Source organism: Sminthopsis crassicaudata, chromosome 3, assembly GCF_048593235.1.
Source record: "Sminthopsis crassicaudata isolate SCR6 chromosome 3, ASM4859323v1, whole genome shotgun sequence".
Taxonomy (NCBI): Eukaryota; Metazoa; Chordata; class Mammalia; order Dasyuromorphia; family Dasyuridae; genus Sminthopsis; species Sminthopsis crassicaudata.
In genome coordinates, this window is record NC_133619.1 from 625,215,891 (window position 1) to 625,243,390 (window position 27,500).

The 27,500-nt window shown below is 47.3% G+C and overlaps 1 protein-coding gene across 4 annotated transcripts in view; it reads left to right on the forward strand.

Annotated features, from left to right (window-relative positions):
* Window positions 1-27,500, forward strand: part of PLEKHG5 (pleckstrin homology and RhoGEF domain containing G5) — a 123,861-nt gene that overhangs the window by 53,055 nt on the left and 43,306 nt on the right. For 2 of the 4 annotated variants that reach the window (XM_074306398.1, XM_074306397.1), the window contains exon 2: window positions 13,271-13,347. In XM_074306398.1, coding sequence (XP_074162499.1) covers window positions 13,271-13,347 — 77 coding nt within the window. Of the gene's footprint in view, window positions 1-10,387; window positions 10,463-13,270; window positions 13,348-22,020; window positions 22,167-27,500 lie in introns of those variants that run through there. The other 2 variants (XM_074306404.1, XM_074306401.1) reach the window with 2 other exon arrangements.

Here is a 27,500-nt window from a genome sequence, read left to right on the forward strand (position 1 = left end):
TCCGGACATGATTTGAACCTAGGTTCTTCTTACTTAAATTTCAGACTCCCTTTACACAATCCTGGGAGATGAGATCCATTTTGACAGCTCTTCCTCAGGACTCAATTTGATCATTATAAGTGTATAGACTTCAATTTTTCACGAACTGAAATGATCCATTTTGCCTAATTTGATCTCATTTAACTCATATTTGACTTCAGAACTTTCAGACTAATCAAAGCTGTGAAATATATAAAGATCACATTCTCTTTTGATTTATTTTATGCTGTGACCTTTTTATGTTAACATTCAGATTCATTTTGAACTTACTGTTGTATATAGTGTGAGATGCTGGTCTAATCTGAATTTCTGCCAAACTCCTTTTCTGTATTCCCAGTAGTTCTTTTCGTGAAAAGAGTTCTTTTCTAAATAATTTCTATTCCAGGGATTATCCGGTACTGGATTACTGCATTCAATTGTTTCTGGCATGATTTACTGATTTGTTTTTCTATTTTTAATGAGTATCAAGAAGTTTTGACGATGACTGTTTTATAATGTCATTTGAGGTCTAGAAGTACCCTTCCCTCTTCATTCCTACATTCCCTCTCTTCCAATCATGTCCAAGATGCCAAGCTAGCTAGAGAAATAAAGACAAGAATGAAAAAGTGTTTGTTCTCAAGGAACTTACATCCTACTTAGGAAGACATATGATAAGCAATTACTAAGGTATATTAGAGGAGAGAGAACATAATTGGAGAGATCAAGGATTCAGTGTAACTAATTGGGTGAACATATACTATCTGTGTGTGTTTGTGTATGTGTGTGCCCTTTTATCTCCAAGTGAAATGGAATGTGACTTTATTTAACTATTTGTGTTTTGTGCTTACCTGTGATTATATGTTACAATGGTCTTCACTCATTAAACTTTTATTAAGCCCTTACTGTGTGCTGGGCACTCTACTAAACACTGAAATAGAAATACACGTAGGAAAAAAAGAGACATATCTGCCCTCAAGGAGCTAACAGTCTTTGAAAAAATATTCATTTTTAATATTAAAAAGATTAAAATTAGCACCAGCCTTGAATTCAGGAGGACCCGAGTTCAAATCTGGCCTCAGACACTTAACACTTCCTAGCTGTGTGACCCTGGGCAAGTCACTTAACCCCAGCCTCAGGGAAAAAAAAAAAAAAGAAAGAAAAAAAAAAGATTGAAATTCCAAATTCTCTCCTTCCCTCATGCTCCTCTCTGACTCACTAAAAAGGCAAGCAATATCATATCAATTATACATATGCAATCAGGAAAAAGCATGTTTCTATATTAACTATAATGTGAAAAAGTAAGAAAAACAAAGGAAATGAAAAATTAGACTTCAATTTGCAATCAGAGTTTATCAGTTCTGCCTCTGGAAGTAGATAGCACTTTTCACCAGGAATCCTTTAAAATTGTTTGGGATCATTGTGTTGAAATAGAAATACAAGTTTAAAAAAAAAGAGGGAGAGAGAGACATGTGCTCTCAAGGAGCTAACAGTCTTTTAAAAATTATTTATTTTTAATATTAAATTAAAATTCCAAATTCTCTCCCTCCCTCATCCTTCTCCCTGACTCATTGAGAAGGTATCAATTACACATGTGAAATCAGGAAAAATATGTTTCTATATTAACCATAATATGAAGAAAAAAGAAAAACAAAGAAAATGAAAAATTATGATTTGCAATTAGAGTTTATCAGTTCTCTCTCTGGAAATAGGTAGCATTTTTCTTTCTTTCATTCTTTCTTCCTTCCTTCTTTCTATCCTTCCTTCCTTCCTTCTTTCCTTTCTTCCTTCTTTCCTTTCTTCGTTCCTTCCTTCCTTCCTTCCTTCCTTCCTTCCTTCCTTCCTTCCTTCCTTCCTTCCTTCCTTTTTCTCTCTCTCTCTCTCTTTCTTTCTTTTCTTTCTTTCTTTCTTTCTTTCTTTCTTTCTTTCTTTCTTTCTTTCTTTCTTTCTTTCTTTCTTTCTTTCTTTCTTTCTTTCTTTCTTTCTTTCTTTCTTTCTTTCTTTCTTTCTTTCTTTTTTTCCTTCCTCCCTCCCTCCCTTCCTTCCTTCCTTCCTTGCTGACTTTCTTTCTTTCTTGTGACTTATCTAGGGTCACACAGCTAGGAAGTGTTAAGTGTCAGACAGGTGATATTTGAACTCAGTTTCTCCTGACTTCAGAGCTGGTGTTCTATCCACTGCACCATTTAGCTGCCCCTAGATAGCATTTTTCATCAGGAATCCTTTGCAATTGTCTGAGATCATTGTCTAATCAGAATAGTCTTTCACAGGAGCGTCGTTACAACATGGCTGTTGCTATGCACAATGTTCTCCTGGTTGTGCTCATGTCATTTTGCATGGGTCTTCAAAGGTTTTTTTGCAACCATCCTGCCTGTCATACTTCTGCACAATAGTATTTCATCACAATTGCACACCAAAATGTTCTTGTCCAATTGAGGAGCATAAGGAACTTACATTCTAACAAAGGAAGACAGCAAATAAGAGGAAGCTGAAAAGAAAGAAGGGAGGAAAGTACACAGCAGCTGGGCCTGATTGAGGTCTTGAGTAAAGTTTAGAGAAAGTAGAGATTTTTTTTTTTTTTCAAATTTATAGTGTTGAAAGGGAGTGAGTCTTAGGGGTAGCTCTGGGTGAGTGTTTTTAAGAAGGGAAAGAGCTGATATTATGTCTTTTGATCTCACTGGGAGATAGATGTTACTATTCCAATTTTTTTTTCCCCTAAGGCAATTGGGATTAAGTGACTTGCCCAGGGTAGCGCAGCCAGGAAATATTAAGTGTTTGAGAGTAGATTTGAACTCAGGTCCTCCTGATTTTAGGCCTGGTGCTCTACCCACTGCCCCACCTGGCTGCCCCTACTTTCCCTATTTTTTAAGGAAACCAAGGCAAAGAGAAGTTAAATCACTTGCCCAGCCTCTCCCGGCTATAGTTGGAGGCTGGATTTGAACTCAGGTTTTGCTGACTCCAAGTTGAGGGCTTGGCGCCCCTTAGTGGCCTGGAAGTAATTTGTTTGAGTTCCATTACTTTCTGAGCCTTGTTTTATTTATCTGCAAAATGAGAATTGTTCACCTTCCAGCGTGGACACTTCTGGTCCTGATGCCTGTGTTTGGGGCTCCGAGGGGCTCCGGTGCCCTGAGCCCATCCCGCAGGGTCTGGGGCCCCGTGGTCTCCCGTGGGTAGGGCAGGGCCTTTTGGCAGAGCTTTTGCCCGGTTGGGGAGGACTCGTGTACAAAGCGTGTCGGAGACTGAATCTCAAACACATTTTTGCTGGGATGTTAATAGCGCTGAGTGGGGGCTTCTCAGTTCCTCTGTGAGGCTGCCAGAGGAAATCTTGGGCCTGCCTTCCTGGCCGCCTGGCCCCCAGCACACAGCTGTGATGCCCTCCACCTCCCCTGACTTTGCAAGAGGAAATGGCTGGTCAGCGGCCCCCTGGGCTGTTCCGCTATCCGACCGTCCGCCCATCCGCTCCGAGTGTGCAGGAGCTCCAAAAGCTCTCTAGGGCCCCACGGGAAGAATTCTGGATTTGCTTTTCTTATAATTCATAATAGGTCAGCTGCAAGGCGGGCTGGGGCCCGAAGGCTCCAATGGGAAGCCTGTTTCTATGTGGTGGGCACACGGCGGGCACAGAGAGGGATTGTCCTGGAGGATGATTTCAGGCCGTGGGCAGCTCAGTCTGAACATTTCTCCCAGCCCCCACGAGTGGGTGAGAAGGTCACTTCTTGGCCTGCAGTTAGATGGGCCAGGTGCCCAGATCCCCATACCGCTGTCTGCTTGGCTTTTGTGCCCAGAGGCTTCTCACTCACTGCCCACTTCTTTGTGGGGCTCTAAGGCAAGGAGCCATGGAGCAATGGTGTTCTGTGAAATGGGAAGGCTAGGGACAAGGGGAGCAAGAATGAGGTCTTTTCTGCGTCAGGACGTTAAGCTCAAGGATCTACCCATGACTACCCATCCCTCTCACCCTCCCCCAGAAGTGGGGACGGTGAGCCCCGGGATGAATGTCTCATTGCCAGAGCCTTGGAAGAGCTCACCAGGAGGAGTTGGGGAGACATCAGCTGAGATTAGAAGCAATAGGACAAAGGTTAGGGAGACAGGTGAACACAGGGGTAGGGATGGGGCTGGGGACCTCAGGGAAATGTAAAGAAATAGCCCCTGGGAAATCAGGGAATTGGTCAGACTCTCTTGAGTGATGATGATATTTCTATAAACTTCTATGGTTTAGTAAGTGGCTCCTCATATAGGTACCCCCACTTTATAGTCTAAAGAGATGACCCCCAGGCTCTTAGATTTTTTTTTTTGCTGAGGCAATTGGGGTTAAGTGTCTTGTCTGGGGTTCACACAGCCAGGAAGTGTTAAGTGTCTGAGGCCACATTTGAACTCAGGTCCTCCTCACTTCAGGGCTGGTGCTTTATTCATTATGTCATCTAGCTGGCCTGGTTCTTAGATTCCCCCCCCCCAAAAAAAATTATGGTTTTGAAGTGGAGTTGTAGGGGTAGAGTGTTTTTGAGAAAGGAAGGAGCTGATATTATCTCATTCATTCTCACTGTGAGGTAGATGTTAACTATCCCTATTTATAGTTAAGGAAACCAAGACTAAGAAGTTAAATTAATTTATAGTCTAAAGAGATGACCCCAGGCCCTCCAAGGCTCTGCTGTCTGGGCAAAGGCTGGGTTGAGATCCAGGCTCCAAGCAGCCGACAAACTGCCCATCTTCTGTCTAGCCAAGTCGATGATGTTGAAATATTTTGGCCCAATCACTTTTAAGACCACCTAATAATTACAACCCACTAATTATAGCCAACTTTAAAGTTTGCACAACACTTTAAATTGTCATGAAATTTCTATTTATTAAAAATAAATGTATTTTTAAATTTTGCAGCAAATTGCTGCCATATCCCCCCTGACCTCCAGAGATTCATTTCTGTAAAATAAAAACTCTTAAAGCTCTTTGCAGAAGTTTACAAAGCATTTTATATAACTGATCTTCTATCCTCAAAATAATTTTACAGGAGTAGCCACATTTTACATGATGGAAAACTGATACCCCAGGAGATCAAACATTTTGCTCATGGCTCAGAGCTGGTTAAGTGGCAAAGGAGGATGAGAAATTCAGGCTTTTTGACTCAAGTTTTGTTGCCTTTTCTTGGAGAGGTGTGAGCAGGTCAGACGGGTTCTGGGGCCTCTGAGATCACCACTTGTCCATTGTGAAAGACAAACCTAAATCATAAGCAGTCATTATTTATTTATTTGTTTGTTTGTTTGTTTATTTATTTATTTATTTATTTTGCTGAGGCAATTGGGGTTAAGTGACTTGCCCAGGGTCACACAGTTAGGAAGTGTTAAGTGTCTGAGGTCAGACTTGAACTCAGGTCCTCCTGACTTCAGGGCTGATGCTCTATCCACTGCGCCAACTAACTGCTCTCATAAGCAATTATTAATTACCTACTGAATACAGAATATTATATTCTGTGCATTTTACTGAGCTTGTTCCCTAGCCTCGGGGTTTACCCACAGCCCAAATGCTACCTCTCAGGAACATGAAAAACCTTCCCCAGGAGAGACTGGGCAAACCCAGAGTTTGAGAGCTCTCTGCTTACTCCTTGGGCAAGGACAAATAAAGCCTTTGTTTCCCATCTTGCCTCCACTCTGAGCCAGTGCTGTGACATCTACTGGGGAAATTTCTCACGATCCCTCAGCCCACTTCTTGCACCTTCTTCCCCAGAAATTGCTCCTTCCCAGAATCCTCCTTTCAGCCCCAAGAAGCTCAGGTTCAACAGTCGGCTAGTGTGTCTGGTGGGGGCCTCTGAGTCAGAGGGCTGCTTCTGGAGCCAGAAAAGGCATCTTCATGTGGTGTATGGGAGTGTGGAGTCTGGGACCCACTGGGAGCAGAGAATCCCAGTCGGAGAGCTGGAGAGTCTGAAAGCCTTCGGTTCCAAATCCTTCATTCTGCCCATGAGAGAACTGGAAAGGTGGAATCGTTCGCCCAAGGCTGCCTGCTGCCCGTGTAATCTTAGGCCTCTTACCAGTGGTAGTCTAGGGCGCTGAGGTTGGACCAGGTAACCCGAGAAAAGCCATCTCCCTGTCCTTAGGTCCCCCCCAGCCTGATTTCCACCCCTGTATTGTCCCAGGTAGAATATAGAGGAGCCCCCACCGGGATTAGGAAGACCTGGATTCGAGGCCCTCCTCAGACGTCTGGGCAAGCCATTTTTAATGCCCCAGACAGCTTGAGGAGGTTATAAATTGCCCAACAGATGCCAATCTGTCCTGGCAAAAGGAGCTCTTTACATCAATGAAATCACAGGTCGTGGTCTGTGTTGGAGGCCTGAAACCCTTGCTTTCTTTATAGAAGTCTCTCAGTCCCCAGCAGGGTAAGGGGGGGTTCCTTGGAGGGTGGGGCTCGACTCCTTGCTAGGCTTGGGGCTGCCAAGCTGCCAGGCAGGCCCCTGAGTCAGATGCCTCCTCACCCATCAGGAGTTACTCCCCTGGGGGCCTCCCTCTCCCATTCCCTCTTCACAGCAGCCAATGGGGCTGGAGCAAACATGATAGCATCGTTAGCTCCTCTTTCAGGCCCTCCCCCCTCAGGTGGAGGGGCATTGCTGGGTGAAGCGGGCTCCCCCTTCTCTCCAGCCCAGGGCAGTCAGCACCTGGTGCCCTTCCCCTCCCCCCAGCTCCTCTTGTCCCAGGGACCCCACCCCATAGCCCCCTGTTCCTGGCTTAATTTATTTCCCACCGGGCCCAGTTCTGGAATGAACATCCATACAAAGCCAACAGCACATTTGCATAAATTTCCCGAAATGGTGCCTCCTATTCTTACATGTTTGTACAGTTCCCAAGTTACAGTTCTTAAAGGGGCAGCTACCCCTTCCCCTGTGATGGTAAGGGCCTAGCAAAGAACGGGGGTCCCAGAGAGAGAGCTCGAGACCCCAGGATCAATGTCGCTGGGGACCATCCCGAGGCTAGGGCTCCAGGGGCTTGTGGGCTCAGCCTAGGAAAAGAAAGATGAGGCTCCTGAGGCCCTGAGGGCTAAAGCTGGTGGGAGTCCAGGCCCAGAGGGAGGTGAGACCTGTTGGGTGTGGGTTGGATCTGGTTAGCTGGTGCTAAGAACATGCTGTGTACATTTAATCAGCCCCCCAGCTCCATAAACTCTGGGGCAAAGTGGTCTTTCCCCCGCCTGGCAGCTCAGACAGTGTATTTGAAAAGAAAAAAGGAGAGAATGAATTGAGGGGTGTCAGTCAGTGACATTGGAAACATAGGACTGAGTTCTGTTCTAAGACTGGCCTGAGGGGCTTCAGATGTTTTGTATCTGCTCCCATTAAAGTGGGAGCTTTGAGAGACAAGGACTAAGACATCATTTCATCTTCATATCCCCCCGCTCCTAGCACAATGTCTTAGTTTATAATCATAGTTCAGAGGCCGTTCATCATAAGAACTCCCATTTTCCAAAGGGCTAATGCATTGTTGGTAGAGTTGTGAACTGACCCAATCATTCTGTAGAGCAGCTTGGAACTCTACCCAAAGCAAAAGAGATAAAAAACAAAAAGTAAAAGGACTTCTATGTACAAAAATATTTGTAGCATCTCTTTTCTGGAGGCAAAGAATTGAAAATTGAGGGAAAGCTCATCATTTGGGGAATGGCTGAACAAACTGTGATTATGACAGAATATGGTCATGCTATAAGAAATGTTGAGTAGGGTCTTCTCAGAAAAACCTGGAAAGACTTGTGTGAACTAATGCAACGTATACACAGTAACAACAATATTATAAGATGATCAGTCAACAATGCAATGATTCAAGATAGCTCTGAAGGACTTATGATGAAAAATGCTATCTATGCCCAGAGAAAGAACTGATAGTGTTTGAATACCGTTCAAAGTATAATTTTAAACTTTGTTTTTCCTTTCTTTTTTGGGGAGGGAGGGAGTCTGTTTTCTTTTACAACATGACTATTATAGAAATGATTTGTCTGACTACAAATGCATATCATCGATTTCCTTCTTAATGGGAGGAGGTAGGGAGAAAGAAAGGGAGAAAATTTGGAACTCAAAGTCTTAAAAACAAATGCTAAAAATGGTTTTTACACGTAACTGGAGAAAAATAAAATATTAAATAAAAAGGGGGAAGAAAAAAAACAAACATTAAAAAAAAAAGAACTCCCATTTTCATATCACTACATGGAGTGCAAACCTCCTGTGAAGAAGTAAAATGTTTCCATTTTGTAAATAAATACTGAGGTTTGGTGACTTGTCTAAGAGCTCTCAGCTAGCAGATGTCGGAGGCAGGATTTGAACGCAGGCCTCCTTGCATTCCTCCATGTTACCTCATGGAATAGGTTTGTTCTCCACTGGGGTCCAGATGGCCAGAAATGCTTCCTGTCTGCAACCTTCAGGAAATTCCTGTCTGGGTCATTGGACTTCTTTGGCCAGGAATAGTACCTGGGAATTCTCAATTCAGTTCAATTCCATCCGAATCAATTCACTTCGAGGAGTATTTTTGGAGCTCCTCCTGGGTGCCAGTCTAGGTGCTGGGTGATGAAACCCCCCTCTCCTCCAGGATTTTACATTCTCCTAGGGCACAGAAGGGGCAGCTCAGTGGATGGAGCATCAGGTCTGGAGTCAGCAATAGCTGGCTTCCAATCCAGACTCAGACACTTATGTTATGTGACCCTGGCAACTCACCCTGGTAACTCATCCCTGTCTGCCTTAACTCCTCCTCTACAAAATGGGAAAGAGTATGGCCAACCTCTCCCTTATCTTTTCCTAGAACACACCACGGACAAAGTTCTGAGTCAGACAGGACTGAACAACAACAAGCGCCTGTCTCCCCAGAGAGTCACACTGAGTGACTGTGGGCCACTCACTTAACCCCTTCCTCATTCTGGGCAGCTTTCTAAGACAAGAGGGGTCCAGAGAAAAGCATCCCAAGGCAGAGGCCAAGCCCCTGGCCAGATGGGCCTCCCCCCCTCACATCCGCCTCTCCTTTAGCTCCATCACCCTTCAGCCCTCAGGGCCCCGCTCCCTTCCCCCCCTCCTCCCAAATATCAAACTACTTGTATTTTATAGCTCCTTAACATCTAGTAGGCTCTTCATGAATGCTTCTTGATTGGTCCTCAGACAAAGGGGACGACTACTGGGAGAAAGGCCTTATTGGCTAAAAGACTTGGTGATGAGTGTCTGGGAGGGGCACTGACCCCAGGCCTGCGTCTCTCACCCCTGGCAGAGGTTGTGTAGGATTAATAGCGGTACCCAGAGACCCCAGCCCCCCCACAGATGGATTCGGGAGGCTCCATAGAATGGGGATAGGGAAGGGGGAGCTCAGAGAAGCTCCAGTTTCCTTCCCTCTGGGCCGGGCCGGGCCCTGCAGACCAGCTGAGGAGCCCAAGGCCTTTCTACTCCCTCAGGGTAGGCCCATCCCCTCCCCCCATCACCGGACACAGCCCCACCCCGCTAGGTTACCCACCTAGAGGCGATTCGGAGATGTCTCCGGGGCCCCGCCCAGGCCGGGCCCCCCTTCCTCCCCAGGCTTGGCTGGCTCCATCCTCAGTCTCTGACACCCAGCTGGGCTTGGACACCCCCGCCCCACTGGGACCTGATTTCTACCTGTCTCTGCTTCTCTTTATCTCTCTAGCTCTGTCTCTGTCTCTGTCTCTGTCTCTGTCTCTGTCTCTGTCTCTGTCTCTGCCTCTGTCTCTGTCTCTGTCTCTGTGCTCTCTGTCTCTCCCCTTGCTGCTGTCTGTCTCTGCCTCTCTATTTCTTGCTATGTCTCTGTCTCTGTCTCCCCAGGTTCTATGATCTCCTAACCCGGCTCCAACAGTTTGGGCTGGGGCTCAGAGCTCAAGACTGGGGGCTCCAGGCTCAGGGATGGGGGCTCAGGGCTGGGGGGCTCTGAGTTTAGGCTTGGGGGGTTTGCAGTTAGGGGTTCTGAGTTTAGGTTTAGGGGGCTTGGAGTTTAGGGTTGGGGAGCTCGGGGCTGGAGGCTCAGAGTTTAGGTTTGGGGGGCCGGGGGCTTGGAGTTTAAGGTTGGGGGTCTCGGGACTGGGAGCTCAGAGTCTAGGGTCGGGGGGCTCAGAGCCAGGGGCCGGAGCTCAGGGTTTAGGCTTGGGGGGCTCGGAGTTTAGGGTGGGGGGCTTGGGGCCGGGGGCTCGGGTTTAGGCTTGGGGGGCTCGGAGTTTAGGGTGGGGGGCTCGGGGCCAGGGACCAGGGGCTCAGGGTTTAGGCTTGGGGGGCTCGGAGTTTAGGGTGGGGGGCTCGGGGCCGGGGGCTCCGGGTTCCGGCCGCATCTGCGTCTCGCCTGAGCCCCGCGGCGCTGTTGTATCCGCCTCGGCGGGGCCGGCTCCCTGCTCCCCTCCTCCCTCCGCTAGTCCCTCCTCCCTCCCCTCCCCTCGCCTCCCCCGGGACCAGGCCGGGCCGGCGGAGCTGCGGGCTCCGGGAGCGCCGTCCCTACCCCCGGGGACTCCTCCATGGGTGAGTGCGGGGCATCCCCGGGCGCGAGCGGCGGAGAGAGGAGGGGGAGGGCTGGCGGCCGGCCGCGCTGCTGCAGCCGCTGAGCCCGGGAACCTGGGGATCGGCGGGGGCTCCGAGCCCGCGTCTCCGGCCGGCCCTGCTGTCGGGCTGCCGCAGCCGCCGTGCTGGCCCGGAATGGCGGGCCGGGCCGGGACCCCCGCGCTCAGTGCGCAGAGGCGGGGGCTCCGGGATGGCGGACTCCGGGACTGGGGGGGGGCGGCTTTGGGAGCGGAGGCAGGACCGTGGGATCCTGGGCTAAGCTGGGGGAGGCCTGGCTCGGGGGTGCTGGGGGACTCCTGGCTGTGGATCCCGGTCTGGGGGGCTCTGGGTACGAGGTGGGTGCGTGGTCTAGGGCCTTGGGACGCTGGCCCGGGGGAAGAGCCCAGGGTGACCATGGGGTTGTAGCGTTCCCTTGGGGGGGTAGACTGGCCGTGGGGCTCCGGGAACTGGGGGGGGAGGCAGCAGAACCGGAGGAAGTGCTCCAGACTCGAGATAGCACAACCCCCCCCCATGGGGGGAGGGGCAAAAGAACCCGGACCATGGAATCTGGACTTGCAGAAAGGTCTGGGGGCTTCCAGAGTGAGGTGTCCTGAAGAAATGAGGGGACTTGGGGTTTCAGGCCTGGGGACCCCAGTCTACAGGAAGAGGGTCCCTTGAGACTGGAGTCTTTGATATGGGTTTTTCTTGGGGAAAGATTCCTCCATTAGAGGATTCTGGGGATGGAGGGGGGAGGTCAAGGCCCTGTTCTGGAGCTTTGCTGGGGGCCACTCTGGGGAGTCGGGGAGACGGGCAGGTTGGGGCAAGCTGGGAGCAGCTGGACGGGCATCTGAGGTTGCCCTAGGTTCAGAGTGACTACTGGTGTATCCTTTGTGGCCTAACCCTGCCACCAGGCCTGCTGGGGGTTGCAGGAGCTGAAGGGGAGCACTTGGGAAGCCTAGAAAAGGAGGGAGGGGTCATCTCGACTGATCTGTTCACAGCCAAAAGCTCCTGGGTAGGGGTAGCCTTCTGGTCCATCCTTGGAAGCCGTCTCCTCCCCCACCTTCTGTGGGGCTGGTCTGGCTTTCTGGTGTCTGAACCTTCCTCAGCTGCCCAGTGGCCTGGGGTCGGGCCAGGGCCAGGTTTGGGCCTGGGGAGTAAATTCAGACACTTACTATTGCCATCCCTCAGCACGTCCAGCCCCATTTCCTTGCCCACCCTGACCTCTAGACCCAAAGAAACAAAGGCAGGCACAGGAAGGGCTGTGGGTTAAGGGCTTGTTCCCCTCCATCCAGCTTCAGATCAGTCTAATTCCCCTTTTCAAGGGGGGGTGGGCCTAAGACTTTGAATTTCAGTTGGACCCGTGACTTATGTGCTTATGGGTGGAGACCGTGTGGTAAACCTCCCCCCAAAACTGGCACTGTCGGGGATTAAGCTGTGTGCTGGGTGATAAGCACTGTTCTAGTTCTGGAGATGTCGCCTTTAGAAAAGCCTAAGGTCCTGTTCCTCTGTAAAATTTACGGCCCAGGAGAAGTGGAAAAGCGCTCATCTCAATAGTGAAGGCTATCTGAAAGGTGTATACATAACTAAGGGTCAGAGGATGGCCCGAGGGGAGGAGCTGGGCTGTAGTTGGACCTTTCTGGGGGAGGACCCGGAGGGAGGTGTAGAAGGAGGCAGGGCTGTGCAAAGTCACTAATCTCACTTTCTTCTCCGGAGCCACTTGGGCCCTGGGGCGAGATATAGATCCCAATGACTGATGGCCCTGGGTGAGCTGGGAGACCAAGGTCTAGAGTATGAATCTGGAGAGAGCTGGACAGTGTAGCCTCCTGGCCCTGTAGGAGGGGCCCTAACAAAGGATGAACAGGAAATCAAATGAAAAATCGGGATCCGGCTGGGAGGGCATTCAGGTATAGGAAACATTGAACAAAAGACAAGGAAGGGAGAGGTGTATTCTGGGGCTAGACAGTAGACTATAATCAGAAAATTAGTTTAGCCAGATTGAGTGATAGAGAGCCTCAGATGCCTCAAAAGTGTGAAGCAATAGGGAGCCACAGCAAGTACTTGAGGGGGAGACTCAAATCTAGTCATTTGTGTTCTCTTCTCCCCTACCCCCTCACTTATCCATTAAGCTCCTCCCAGTCTCTCCTGAAAGGGAAAGAAGGAGCTGGGGACATGGGGAGGGGGTGTGAAGACTTGTTTGTCTTTCTTCAGACTGTAGGTGAGGGAGACCCCTCCTTTGTAAGAGAGTAAGGACCCAGGAGAGATTTGTGTTCTCTCCTTCCCCCCTATCCTCTCACTTACCCATTAAGCTCCTCCCAGTCTCCCCTGAAAGGGAAAGGAGCTCGGGATGGGGGGAGGGGGTGTGAACATTTGCTTGAGAAGCCTTTCTCCGGGCTGTAGGTAAGGGAGGACCCCCCCCCCCTTTGTAGGAGAGTGAGGACCCAGGAGACAGCTGTTCTCCTTCCCTGACTACTGGGAGTGGGGACAAGAGGACGCTCTGAAGCCTTTTATTTCCAAAGAGAGCTTCTCCTGGGCAGTGGAATCTAGCTAATTTCTCTGGGGAATTATGGGGGTGGGGAAGAAGCATTGAAAACAGATAAGTTGGCATTGAAAACAGAAAGTGACACTGACCCTCTTTGAAGGGTTGGATTGAGGAGGCAGCCCCACCTTCCCTTCTCTGCTGAGTCCTGCTCCTGGGGAGGGGAGGAGGTGGGGAGGAGGGAGTGGGGAGGCTGGGCCAGGAGGGAGCCCCCACCCTGGCTGGCTAACCCCCTCTGGGCCTCTGCTTTGCAGATGACCGAGGTCTAACGGAGGAGAAGGGACTTCGTTGCCAGAATCCAGATTGTATTGACAAGAAGAGGGCATCCAAGGTAACTGAACGCCCGGGGCCTGGGGCGGCTCCAGCCTGGGTCATGGGGCCAGGGGCTGGGGAGGGCTGGGACTTCGGCTCAAGCCACAGAGGGAATGCACCCAGGTGGCCCAGACTGGGAGAAAGCCTTAAAAGGTGGCGCAATCCCAGCTGCCCCTCTGAAAGGGCAGCTTTTCTGGACTGGGCAGGGAAGGCTTGGGGTCAGAAGGCAGAAGAACCTTTGGCTTGAGTGGGAGACTTAGGAGCCTGACTCCTAAGGCCTAGCTGACCTTGGCTCCTGCTCTAATCCTGTTCCCTCCTATGTTCAACACTGAGTACCAGTAACTTCACGACCAGTCCTGCAAAACTCCCTGTAATGTGAGCCTTGAAACATCCACCTTTGACACGCAGGGACCTCAACATGAAATCTGTCCTTCCCTCAAGGAACTCATTCATTCCTCCACGCTTTCCAGGTGGTAATGGGTATTACGTGGCATCATTACAATTACTTTTGGCTCTTTTCTATGATGGACAAGGGAATCTGGACACAGGACTCTTTCTGGCCCTGCATTCTGGCTCTGAAAAGGCTCTGCCAAAGGCGGCTGGTGGGGCCGGTCTTGACTAAGTGGGGGCACTGACCTTTCTGGTTTCCAGCTTGTTCTGAGGCATTTATTGTTCTGATGGAAGCATGTACCCTTGTGCTAAAGAAGCCCTGAATTCAGATCCTGCCATTGACGCCCTCTGGGTGATCTTGGAGGCTTTCTGAGCTGGAGTTCCCTTGGATGAAAAATAGAGATAGATATTTGTGCTACTGCTTGCCCAGTTGGCATGAAGCCCCAAAGGAAATATATCAGTCAATTCAAATCTATTCAAAACATTTGTTAAGCCGGGCACTGGGCTAAGTGCTAGAGATACAAAGAGGCAAAAGCAGTTCCTGCCCTCAGGGAGCTTACTATCTAATGGAGGAGATAATATGTAGAAAGATAAATAGGAAATAATTAAAAGAAGGTACTCCATTTGAATTAGGAAGGTTGGGGGAGGGCTTTCTGTCCCAGGTGGGGCCATAGTTGGCTCCCAAAGAGAGCCGGGAAGGTCAGTAGTCTGAGCTGAGAGGGGAAGAGTTTTTCAGGTCCAGGCAAGCCAGGGGAGAATGCTGGGAGTTGACAGAGGAGTGTTTTGGTCATGGCCAGTGTCACATTGCATCAAAGAGTAAGTGTTGGGGAGTCAGGTATAAGATAATTATAAAGGGAGGAGGGGCTAGGTTCTGAAGGGCTCTGTATACCAGAATATTTAGTACTTGCTCCTAGAGGAAATGGGGAGCCACTGAAGTTTATTGAGTAGGTGGAGGGGCGTAGCATGATTGATATATATTTTTAAAATAGAGGAAAGTATTAGGAAAACCTTAATGTGTCACATACACACGTCTACATGTATCATTATAATATATTATTATATAATATGTAATTCTGTAATATAAATGTTACATATAATCTCTATTACAATATAATAGGGGACATGGTTTTATTGGATGTGTATTTTAGAAATACATGAAAGTAGGGGGCAGCTAGGTGGCGCAGTGGATAGAGCACCAGCCCTGAATTCAGGAGGACCCGAGTTCAAATCTGGTCTCAGACACTTAACACTTCCTAGCTGTGTGACCCTGGGCAAGTCACTTAACCCTAGCCTCAGGAAAAAAAAGAGAAATACATGAAAGTATTAGGAAAACCTTAAAGTGTCACAAACACACATGTCTACATTATATATTATTATACACATGTATATATTATACATTAATATACATATAAAATAGAATACATTTTAATATATACTATATGTAATATATAATTATATAATAGTGGATGTTATATATTATATTATTTACTGTTATGTAACATAATAATTCTATATAATAGCTAACATTTACACAATACTATTTGTACTTACGTGTACATGTTACATATGTGTGTGTATGTTAATATATTTACATTAATATACATAATACTATATTTTAATATATTATATGATATATATGAAATATAGAATTATATAATAGTGGATGTTATATCTCCTATTGTATAATTTAGTAATTCTATATAATAGCTAACATTTACATAGTACTTACTATTTGTAAAGTACTTAGTATAATACCTAGCAAATAGCAAGTACTATATATTAGGTATTATACTAAGTACTTTACAAATATCTCCTGAGATTCTCACAACAACCCTAAGAGGAAGGGGCTCTTATCATCTCCATTTTTACAGATGAGGAAACTGAGGCAGACACAGCTAGTAAGGTCTGGATTTGAATTCAGTTCTTTCTCCCTTCAGGCCTGGTACTTTATCTACTGGGCCACCTAGTTGCCTAGCTCTCACTGCCTGACCTAAACTTTATTTTTTACATGATTGTGCTCTCCTGGGGGAGGGGAACAGCAATGGCTAGAGTCTCTGATATTTCCAGGAAATATAGGTAACTGGCAAGTTCTGGGGAGGCAGAGCCCCCCGAGGACCCCAGTATGGGTCAAGAGACTTGTGTTTGAGTGTGTCTAGTGACACAATTCTAAGTGTCAGCTGCCTCAAACATAGCAAGCCCTTAGTAAATGCTTGTGGTCCCTTCCAGCTGAAGAAAGCAATTTCTTCTGTTTCTGATTTTTCTACCAAAGCCTCCTCCAAGGCCTCTTCTCAGCATGGAAAGGACGCTGGTTTTTCAGTGCCCGGGGCAGCAGGACCAGAGCGGATCCTACCAGTGGGGAAAGGCCTCTGGGGTGGTCCCACAGCCTTGGTTTGCTGTCCAAGGTGAAGCCCACCCTGTCACAGCTTTTTGTGCCTGTACTGACTCATGAAGAGTGAAAGAAAGGTCCCAGTTTTCCTCTTTCTTGTTGGGAGTGAGGATAAGCTCTAAGAATGCTCTCAGTTTTGATGTGTTGAAGGACAGGTTTTCTCCATCCCTAGGGCTTGGAGCTTCTCTCCAGGGCCCTTACTCAGCCACCCCAAACAGGGGAATCTCAGGGGGATTCCTCTCTAGGAGACAGGGGTCTTTGGGCTCTCTCTGTCATCCCTCCTTCCTTTGGGAAGGTAGATTTGGAGTTCAAGAGTGACGGGCTCTGGCCTTCTGGGCCCAAAAGACATTTTTTACTTTGGCAGGTCTGCCTTGATTTGTCCCACCTGATGAGCACAGGGTAATTGAAAATCAGGGATAGGGAGATGAAAGAGAGCTTGGAGTGTGGAATGACAGACTGAGAAGGGATCTCATAATGTAGAATGTCAGAGCTGGGAAGGCCCTTAGAACATGGGATGTCAGAGCTAGGAGGGCCCTTAGAACATGGGATGTCAGAGCTGGGAGGGCCCTTAGAACCCAGGATGTCAGAGCTTGGAGGGCCCTTAGAACCCGGGAGGTCAGAGCTGGGAGGGCCCTTAGAACCCGGGAGGTCAGAGCAGGGAGGGCCCTTAGAACACAGGAGGTCAGAGCTGGGAGGAACCTTAGAACCCGGGAGGTCAGAGCTGGGAGGGCCCTTAGAACCCGGGAGGTCAGAGCTGGGAGGGCCCTTAGAACCCGGGATGTCAGAGCTGGGAGGGCCCTTAGAACCCAGGAGGTCAGAGCTGGGAGGGCCCTTAGAACCCAGGAGGTCAGAGCAGGGAGGGCCCTTAGAACACAGGAGGTCAGAGCCGGGAGGGCCCTTAGAACCCGGGAGGTCAGAGCTGGGAGGGCCCTTAGAACCCAGGAGGTCAGAGCTGGGAGGGCCCTTAGAACCCGGGAGGTCAGAGCAGGGAGGGCCCTTAGAACACAGGAGGTCAGAGCCGGGAGGGCCCTTAGAACCCGGGAGGTCAGAGCTGGGAGGGCCCTTAGAACCCAGGAGGTCAGAGCTGGGAGGGCCCTTAGAACCCAGGAGGTCAGAGCTGGGAGGGCCCTGAGAACACAGGAGGTCAGAGCTGGGAGGGCCCTTAGAACCCAGGAGGTCAGAGCTGGGAGGGCCCTTAGAACCCGGGAGGTCAGAGCTGGGAGGGCCCTTAGAACCCAGGAGGTCAGAGCTGGGAGGGCCCTCAGAACCCAGGAGGTCAGAGCTGGGAGGGCCCTTAGAACACTAGATGTCAGAGCTGGGAGGGCCCTTAGAACCCGGGAGGTCAGAGCTGGGAGGGCCCTTAGAACCCAGGAGGTCAGAGCTGGGAGGGCCCTTAGAACCCGGGAGGTCAGAGCTGGGAGGGCCCTTAGAACCCAGGAGGTCAGAGCTGGGAGGGCCCTGAGAACACAGGAGGTCAGAGCAGGGAGGGCCCTTAGAACCCAGGAGGTCAGAGCTGGGAGGGCCCTTAGAACCCGGGAGGTCAGAGCTGGGAGGGCCCTTAGAACCCAGAATGTCAGAGCTGGGAGGGCCCTTAGAACTCAGGAGGTCAGAGCTGGGAGGGCCCTTAGAACCCAGGAGGTCAGAGCTGGGAGGGCCCTTAGAACCCGGGAGGTCAGAGCTTGGAGGGCCCTCAGAACCCAGGAGGTCAGAGCTGGGAGGGCCCTCAGAACCCAGGAGGTCAGAGCTAGGGGGGCCCTTAGAACACAGAATATCAAAGCTGGGGGAGCCCTTAGAATACACAAAATATGAGAGCTAGGAGGGTTATTTAAAACAGAATGTCAGAGCTGTGAGGGACCTGAATACAAAAAATTTCAGAGCTACAAAGGACTCTTAGAACACTAACTGTGAGTATTCTAAGGCCAGGGAGGGAAACCATGTAGTCCAACCTTCTCATATTACAGGAGAGGAAACAAGCCCAGAGAGGGGGAAAAAAAAAAGTGATTTGCTTGAGTCCAGTGGCAGACCTGGGAATGCTACTCCAGGCCCCTACTTAACAGTCCATATGCTTTTCCTCATCCTGAGCTGGTTGCCCCGACAGCTGGACAAGCTCCTTCTGACATCCGGTCTCTGGCTCCTCGGCCCAGCCCAGAATGTGGGATTCTTGGACTCCCAGTGTAAGGAGGAACCATCAATCAAGAATGGGATGTGAGCACGCACACATACCCACACACACACAGGAGCTGTTACTTTCTCTGGCTGTGAGATGTCTCCATTTGGGTACTGTGGGGCCAGGTCTCAGAGGGATGAAGGGAGCAAGGAAGCTCCCAGAAGAGGGGCACCTTTTCTCAAAAAGGCCACAACAGTTGTCCCCAGCTTCATAGGCCAGACCACAGGTCTCTGCTTTTCAAAATTCAAGGTAATATTACTATTCCTCTCCAGGCTAAGGCTGAGAGGGTGCCCAATGCCCCCAGTCTTCTGGAAATCTGCCACACAAGAGGGAAGGGGTGTGAGTAGGAGGCAAAAAGATTTGACTCTACCTCACACACTTACTAGCTTTAGGACAAGTGAATTTCCTTCTCTGTGCCTGAGTTTCTTCATTTTTACCCAAAAAAAGATAAATAAATAATAATATCCATCTTGTAGGATCATTGTCAGGATAAAATGAGATATTTACTAGATTAAAATGACCAATATAGTAAACTCCCAGGTGAATAAAATCCCTCCATCAATTCAGATTGCACCTTCTCTGCAATTTGCAGTCTTGAATTGTTGGTTCTTAACCTTTTTGGTGTCAGGGCCCCCTTCTCAGGATTGTGAGTTGTTGTTTTTTTTGTTTGTTTTGGGGAAGGCAATTGGGGTTGAATGACTTGCCCAGGATCATTCAGTTAGTGTCAAGTTTCTGAGGTCAGATTTGAGCTCAGGTCCTTCTGATTTCAGGAGTGCCACCTAGGATCCTGGTTGCTCCAGAATCGTGTTTTTAGATAATTGAAGGAAATAGTTCATTTTCAATCAGATTAGTGAAAGCTAAGATTTTTTTCTTTTCCCCATCCAAGCTCAAGGATCCTCAGAAATTTAATCCACAGACCCCATGAATGTGTGTGAATCTGACGTTAGGGATCTTAGAGAGTTGCCCAGAATCCTTAGAGGCAAGGAAAGAGAGAGTTCTGGGATGGGGCATGGCCAGTGGGATCCCCAGAATGGGAAGATGGAGGATCACGGGGGAGGAAAATCAAAGAGATGTAGGATTTGTGGAGGGGAATGAAGTGTAAGAAGACTGGGAAGGAAAGAAGGGACCATATTAAAAAACAAACAGGATTTTATATCTGATTCTGGAGGTAATAGGTAGCCACTGAGTTGATGGAGGAGGGGAGTGACATTTTTAGATCTGTTCTTTAGGAAGCAGTTTAAGAAGGAATTTGTTTACCAAGAGCTTTGTGTCTGCAACCTCAGCAGCATGTCCACAAATGTACCTTGGTGTGTGGTATAGGGGAGTATGTATTGACTATTGGGAAGTCAAGGATTCAAATCCTGCCTTTGAAGTTTGTGACTTTGGGTACCAGCCACTTATCATGGGACAGAGTTTCCTTATATGTAAAATTAGAAAGTTGTAGACAGAATAAGAGGGAATAATGTACTGATTCACACAAAACAACAGCAAAAACAATAATAATAGGACTTATATACATAAAAAGTTATTTTTGATTCTCACAACACCTCTGAGATGTTAAGATGTTATTATCCCCATTTTATAGATGAGGAAACTAAGGTTAGAGAGGAGGGGAAGTGACATTTAATGCATATCTGAGGCAGAATATGGATTCAGATCTTCCTGCTTCCAATGCATTAATTGTTTTGCCAACTGCCAGATTTGCAGCCTGAATACCTGGGTTAAAATCAAGGCTTTGCCCCTTATAAACTGGTGATCAATGACATCACTTGAGTCTCAGTTTCCCTTTTAAAAGTGAAGGGTTCTGATGAAATGATCTCTAAGGCCCCTTTGAGTTTATCAGTAAGGTCAGGAAGGGACCAACTCTGAACAGTTTTATTCAGCAAGCCTTAGTTAAGTGCCGGCTGTGTGTTGGGCACTGGGCAGAAATATTAATTTTCGCCCTTGCGGGAGAGTCCCTTCTAGCAGTGCCATTCCCTATGGGGATGTAGAACTGATCAGCACCTTGTCTGCATGGAAGGGGAAGAGGGAGAAGGAAGCAATAAGCTTCCTCCCGGTGACCATGAAAGGGAAACGGTGCGACCCCAACTAGCTGCCCCTGTTCTGCCTTCTCCTGAGGCTGGGGCAGCTCCCCAATTCCCCCAACATTTGCAGTCCTAGAACCTCTAAGGGAAAAAGGCTTTGCTCTAGGACTTTAGAGCAGTCTCCTTATGATCTACTTAGGCGAGGTCCTCCTTTTGGGCAGCTATTCCTCTAGCTTTCCTGACTGGGATCTGGCTTCATCCTCTCTGCCCCCCTCATAGGACCTCTGAATGACAGATTTATTTTTTAATTTTTTATTAAAGCTTTTTATTTTCAAAACATATACGTGGATAATTTTTCAACACTGACCCTTGCAAACCTTGTGTTCCAATTTCCTCCCTCTTCCCCCATCCTCTCTCCTAGACAGCAAATAATCCAACATATTTCTTAAACATGTGCAGTTCTTCTAAACATATTTTCACAATAATCATGCTGCCCAAGAAAAATCAGATCAAAAATAGAAAAAATGAGAAAGAAAACAACAAAAAGAGTGGAAATACTATGTGGTGGTCTATACTGAGTTCCCACAATCCTCTCTGTGGATGTAGATGGCTCTCTCCATCACAAGACCATTGGAACTGGCCCGAATAAATGATAGATTTCAAAGGGACTTTAGACATCATCTAATTCAATCCCTTCTTGATTTTCTGGTGGATGTGGGAGGGCGTTCCTCCTCCATGCAGATTTCGACTTTCTCTGTAATGTAATGTCTGAGAGATTTGCCTGAAAAGCTAAGTTCGGCTCACACAGCCCATAAACGTGAGGAATGGCCCCTGAGCCCACGTCTCCCTGATTCTGATCAAGCTTTCTATCTATATGAGACCTGAGATCTCACCTCAGGAAGCACAGGTGAAATGATTTGCCATGGATTGTTGTCAGGAGGGAGAAAAGGGGGTCTGCATTTAGACAAAGGTATAATATGTTAAGCACTTTACAGACATGTCAATTGTTTCCTCACAACTACTCTGATAGATGCTGTCATTATCCTCATTTTAAGTTTGGGGAAACTGAGGCAGGCAACTGTTGTGACTTGCCAGCTAGTATCTGAAGTTGGATATGAACTCAGGTTTTCCTTGCTCCACGCCCAGCACTCTATCCACTGCACCATCTACCTGTTTGCAGGTAATTAAGTGGTAGATTTCAGATCTGAACCCAGGTTCTCTGCCTCCAGAGTCAGCTGTGTGTGAGGAGGAAGACTCACCTTTCTGAGTTCAAATCTAGTTTCAGATACTTTCAAGTCTCCTAACTCTATTTGCCTCAGTTTCCTCAATCTGTAAAATGAGTTAGAAAGGGCAAAGGCAAACCACTCCAGTATCTTTGCCAAGAAAACCCTGAACAAGGTCACAAACGGTCGGACACTCCTGAAAAATAACAATGTACTACCTCCCGGTCACTGGATAATCTCAGACACTCTTTCCAGCTCTTAAATTGTATGTTCCAAAGTCCTCACCCCTTCTGATTTTCCGCATTCTACAAGTACTCTGAATTCTAAGAGACATCAAAAGGGCTGAAAGAAGGATCGATATCTTAAACCCAAGGGTCTCCCCTTCCCAATGCCTGGGGACACTGACCCCTGGCCTGGGTGGGACTTTTCTGCGTTGTTTGTGTTCCTTTTGAGAGGCTCAGTGACATCACAGGGAAATGTCTTGACTTGTTCCTGGATTGGATGAAAGGGAGGCAGATGGGATATAAATGAGAGGGAAAGGGGCTCAGTTGCTGCTCACTCAGACTTCCAAAGGCCTGTTTTCCTCCTCCTACAACATACCCTCTCTCACTGGCCAGAAATTGAGGCAAGAAAGCAGAGTGGGAACCAGTAAGTACAAGTTTTAGGGAGACGGGTGCGCCAATGATTAAAATTGCAGTGTGATCTTTTACACCTTAGAAATCAGCAAGTATTACAAATCAGGGCTTAATTAATGGGTTGGTGATGGAGAAAATGTGAATAATGAAGATTAAATTTAAAAGTGTTCCTACACACTTTTTGGGAGGGGAAGGGGGATGAGAAGCTGGTAGTTAAACATTTACCAGCATTCCACTGGGACAGATATTGACTTAAAATACAAAAGAACAATATGGTGTCATGGATAGAGCGTAGGTCTTAGTGTATGGGCTCTGGAACCCCAGTAGCTCTTTTAACCCTTATTGCCCTGGGCAGCACATGTAGTTACTGATGGAAATGGAGGGGGGTGGGTTCTACAGTTTCTTGTTCCTGGAAGCATTCAGAGTCTCCTCTGAAGGAAGAGATTCTGTCAAGGGGATTCTAGCACGGGGAGGAAAATTAGACTTCGGTAACTTTGAAAGTCTCTTTGAATTCTATGTTTTTTTATGAGATGGGACCCATTGGAAGCTGGGAGATCACTCCTCTGGGGGCGATGAGAACCTGGATGAGGGTGGTGGCCCTTCCAACAGAGAGGAAGGGGTGGATCTAAGGGACATTGTGGAGAAAGAATCAGCAGGATGTTGTGACTGACTCCATGGGGTGGAGACCCTAGGAAGGGAGAGGAATCAAATATAACTCCCAGGTTACGGGACTGGATAATGGGAAAGGATGGTTCATAGCCAGAGGCTGAAGGGAGACTCGGGAAGGGGAGGTTCGAGGAGTTGGAATGACAGGCTATATTGGGATCAGGGGAGGGAAAAAGATGATGAGTTCATTTCTGGACATTGTTTTCTAGACAGTGGAAGGTAATGGCTGGAGGACTAGATTTCCAGTGAGGAGGAACTGGGTTCGAATTCAAAGTCAAATACTAACTCTGCCCTAGGTACGTCATGTAACCTCAATTTCTTCATTATTGCAGTCTCTACTTCACTGGGGTTGTCTTGAATGTCAAATAAAGATAAGGGCCCTGAATCCCTCTGTGAGCTTGTAAGTGCTATGTAAACACCAAGGACTTTAGGTAGTGACTCCCTATAGGGGGCCTAACATCTGCTGGAGAAACAGGAAAGGAGTGAAATAATAGAGATGAGGCCGGGGGATGGAGAGCAGGGCAAAGTTCATTTACAGACCCTGGAGATTTAGGGCCAGGGAGACTCTGAAAGTCATCTGATCCACTCTGATGATCAGAGAACACCTAAAAACTGAGACGGAGAAGACTGATCACTTATCATGGGCCAATCGCTCTACCAATATCATCTCCTATAATAATGGTAATACTAGCATTTATGGAGTGCTTGCTGTATACCAAATGGTCTACCAATATCATCTCATATGATAATGGTGATACTAGTATTTGTAGAGTGCTCACTGAGTACCAAGTACTCTACCAATATTATCTCCTATGATAATGGTAATGCTAGCATTTATGGAGTGCTTGCTGTATACCAAATGGTCTACCAATATCATCTCATATGATAATGGTGATACTAGTATTTGTAGAGTGCTCACTGAGTACCAAGTACTCTACCAATATTATCTCCTATGATAATGGTAATGCTAGCATTTATGGAGTGCTTGCTGTATACCAAATGGTCTACCAATATCATCTCATATGATAATGGTGATACTAGTATTTGTAGAGTGCTTACTGTGTACCAAGTACTCTACCAATATCATCTCCTATGATAACGGTAATAGTAGCATTTATGGAGTGCTCACTGTGTGCCAAGTGCTTTACCTAAATCATCTCACATAATGGTAATGATAGCTAGTATTTATGTAGTACTGTGTTCCAAGCATTGTGTTTTACCTATGTAAAGCACAGTGCTTTACCTATGTCATCTCATTTAATAATGATAACGATAGCTAGCATTTATATAGTCTTACTATACATTCAGCATTGTATTAAGCATTTTACAATTATTATCTCATTTGATCTTCACAATAATAATAAGTGCTTCCATTTATTAAAGGATTGTAAGAATTGCAGAGTGCTTTAAATATGTGACTTCACCACAATCCTGGGGAATAGGCATTTTTATTTTTGCCATTTTTTAGATGAGGAATAGAGTTAGTGACTTGCCCAAGAACACAAAAGCTAGTAAGTATCTGAGGAAGAATTTGAATTCAGTTCTTTCTGGCTCCAAGTCCTAGACTCTATCCTAACTAAAGTTTAAGTCTGAAGTTTTTTTCAACTAGGCTAAAACAGGTCACAGAGCTTGAGCCTCAGGTCTACCACGGAGGGAAATAAGAGAATCTCCAGACTGGGGAAGGTGGGTGGGCCAGGCACTGGAGCCCAATCTTTTTTCTGGAAGACAAATGGTGATCCAATTGCATCCTTCAGGGAGGAACATATCCCTCCCTCCCCCAGGACAGCCATTCTTCTGGCTAGTTCTAATTATTTGGGAATTTTTCTTGAGGTCAATGCTAAATTTGCCTCTTGGAATTTCCATCATTTGCTTTTAATTTTACCCCAGGGACAAGCAGAAGAAAGCTAATCCTTCTTTCACTGACAGCTCTCATACTTGAAGGCAGCTTTCCTGTCTTTCCCTTTTCCAGGCTGAACATCCCTAGGTTTCATGTGAATGAGCTTCAGACTCTTCGACATCTTGGATGCCCTTTGTCGATGAGAGATGCATTTTAATATGACTTTTTAAAAGTTCTTATTTTGCAGGTTAGAAAATTCCATTCTCCATAGTATGTAGAGAGACATTGGACAATATCACTGGACATGGGTTCAAATCTCAGATCATACTTCTTAGCTGTGTGATCTTGGACAAGTCACTTCAACTTTCTAGGTGTGACATCTCAGTTGCCCTTTGTGCAATAGAGATGCATTTTAATGTGACTTTTAAAAAAGTTCTTATCTTGACGGTTAGAAAATTCCATTCTCCTTAGTATGTAGAGAGGCACTGGACAGTACCGCTAGATGGGTTCAAATGTCAGATTATAATCATACTTCTTAGCTGGGTGGTCTTGGACAAGTCACTTCAGTTTTCTGAGTTAATTTTCTCATAGCCAAATGGGGATAATACTGCTTATGTTGCCTCTTTCCAATCCAAGGATTATTTGTTAAGCACTCACTACATGCTGGACACATTGCTAAGAATGGGAGGGGGAGGGGGTACAAAGACAAACCTGCCCAGTCCCTTATCTCAAAGAGGTGACGTCTACTGGGAGGTAAGAGATAGCATATATGAAGATTCATTTTCCTGAGTTTAAATCTGGCCTCAAACATTTAATAACTGTGTGACCCTGGGCAAATCACTTCACCCTATTTGCCTCAGTTTCCTCATCTGTAAAATGAGCTGCAGAAGGAAATGGTAAAGGACTGCAGTATCTCTGCCAAGAAAACCCCAAATGGGTCACAGAGTTGGAAATGATTGAAAACGACTGAACAACAAATATATACATGACATGAGAGACAGTGTAGTATAGTTGTGGTCAGAACCAGGGAGATTTGGGTTCTTATTTCTTACACATATTGACTTGATCCTTGGCAAGTCACTTAAAAATCTCTAAGTTGTGTAGATGGCTCTGACCCGTATTGGTAGAGGGATTTCCCTGATCCAGAAGTTTCCCAGGTCAAAGCAGTCTCTATCCCTCATATATCTGACACCTCAAGTTCAGTAGCTAGATGGACTGTATGTGAAATCAGGTTAAGAGGAGCAGGTCTTTGGGGAGACAGAGGAGGCTGTGAAAAAGAGGATCCTTCCCCAAAAAACCCAGGTGTCCTTAGGCATTCAAGTAAAGTCAGAAGGGAAGGCTTGACATGGGTCCGGGGAGTGGGGGTGGGAGGAGAGGGAGATATAGAGAAAAAAGAGAATGGAGAAGAAAGGGCTCCAGGGTCATAGTATCATAGACCAATGACCTAAGGTTTCCCTGAGACAGGGATTGGTCTAGTGGGGGTGGAGTTAGCAGACAACAGACCAAAATAGTTTACCTGAGAGCCTAGCACCTAATCCCATTGCCCCAGTGGTCAGGGATTTCAGATTTATCTCCCAGTTGGATAAGAGGCTAAGGATTGAGGCCTTGGCTGACCTAGGAGATGTCTGCCAACATTCAACTGCACTCTAAAAAAGTCAATGTATATTTAATATATTAATATAAATACTATGTAACAACTAAAACATATACACATACATACATATGTGCATATGTAGATACATATGTGTGTATATAAAAATGATCTTAAAAAACTCCATAAACCTATCCCTTGCCAGGGATAAATGTATTTGCGTTACATATAAAATATATATATATATATATATATATATGTTTCTGTGTATATATTTAGATGTTCTTAAGAAACTCCACAACCCTATCTCTTCCCAGTGATTTCCCCACTTATCCACCTAATAATAAATAATTTGTTGCATATGATATATATGCATATATGTTCGTATATATGTGTGTATGTATGTAAATGGTCTTTAGAAACTCCACAAACCTATTCCTTGCCAGTGATTTTCCCTTTTATCCACCTAATAAGTATATGTGTGTAACATGATATATATGCATATACGTTCATATGTGTATGTATGTGTGTGTGTGTATATATATAATGGTCTTAAGAAACTCCACAAGCTATGCCTGGCCAGTGACCCCCCCCCCCCCCCTGCAGCTAAAGGACGCTCCCTTACAACAAAGCACTCTTAAGCAAACGCCGGCTATCCTTGGGTGGGATCTGATAACGAAATCCCTCGCTCCCCGCCCGGAGGTGCGGGGCTCCGGGTCCCCCAGGTCCCGAGTTCACTGAGCGGACTTCTGGCTCTCTAAGTCGGGTCGCTTTTCCTTTCCGGTACCCGGCCCTCAGTGGCCCCGGCTCCCGCTGGCACTGGGCCAGATCACGGAAGCCCCCAATTTTCCCGGAATTCTTCCTCTCTGTCCCTGCTGGAACTTGTGACCTTCCCTTCCATCCCCACCCCGGAGTGTTCCCCGCTCCCCCAGCTGATTGCCACTGACCCCGCTGCGCTAAGAAGGGCTCTTTTGAACCTTTGGCTGTTGCCGCCGGCCCCGCCTCTTGGGGAAGGTGGCCCCCAGAAGGCCGATTCCTGCTACCTGACAGCACCTGAGGACCTTACAGGGCTCCCCACCCCCACGTACGTCCCCCCAAGTTTTGGGGGAGGGTTAGGAGACCATTCTGTAATGTGGCAGTGGGGGAGGGTGGAGGGGAACCCTAAGGCCGCGTCTCCAGCTTCCCCGGGAGATCCTCCCCTTTCCCCGCGGCATCCTGGGGCTCAGCCTCGGTGTTTCCCGGAGGAGCCCCAG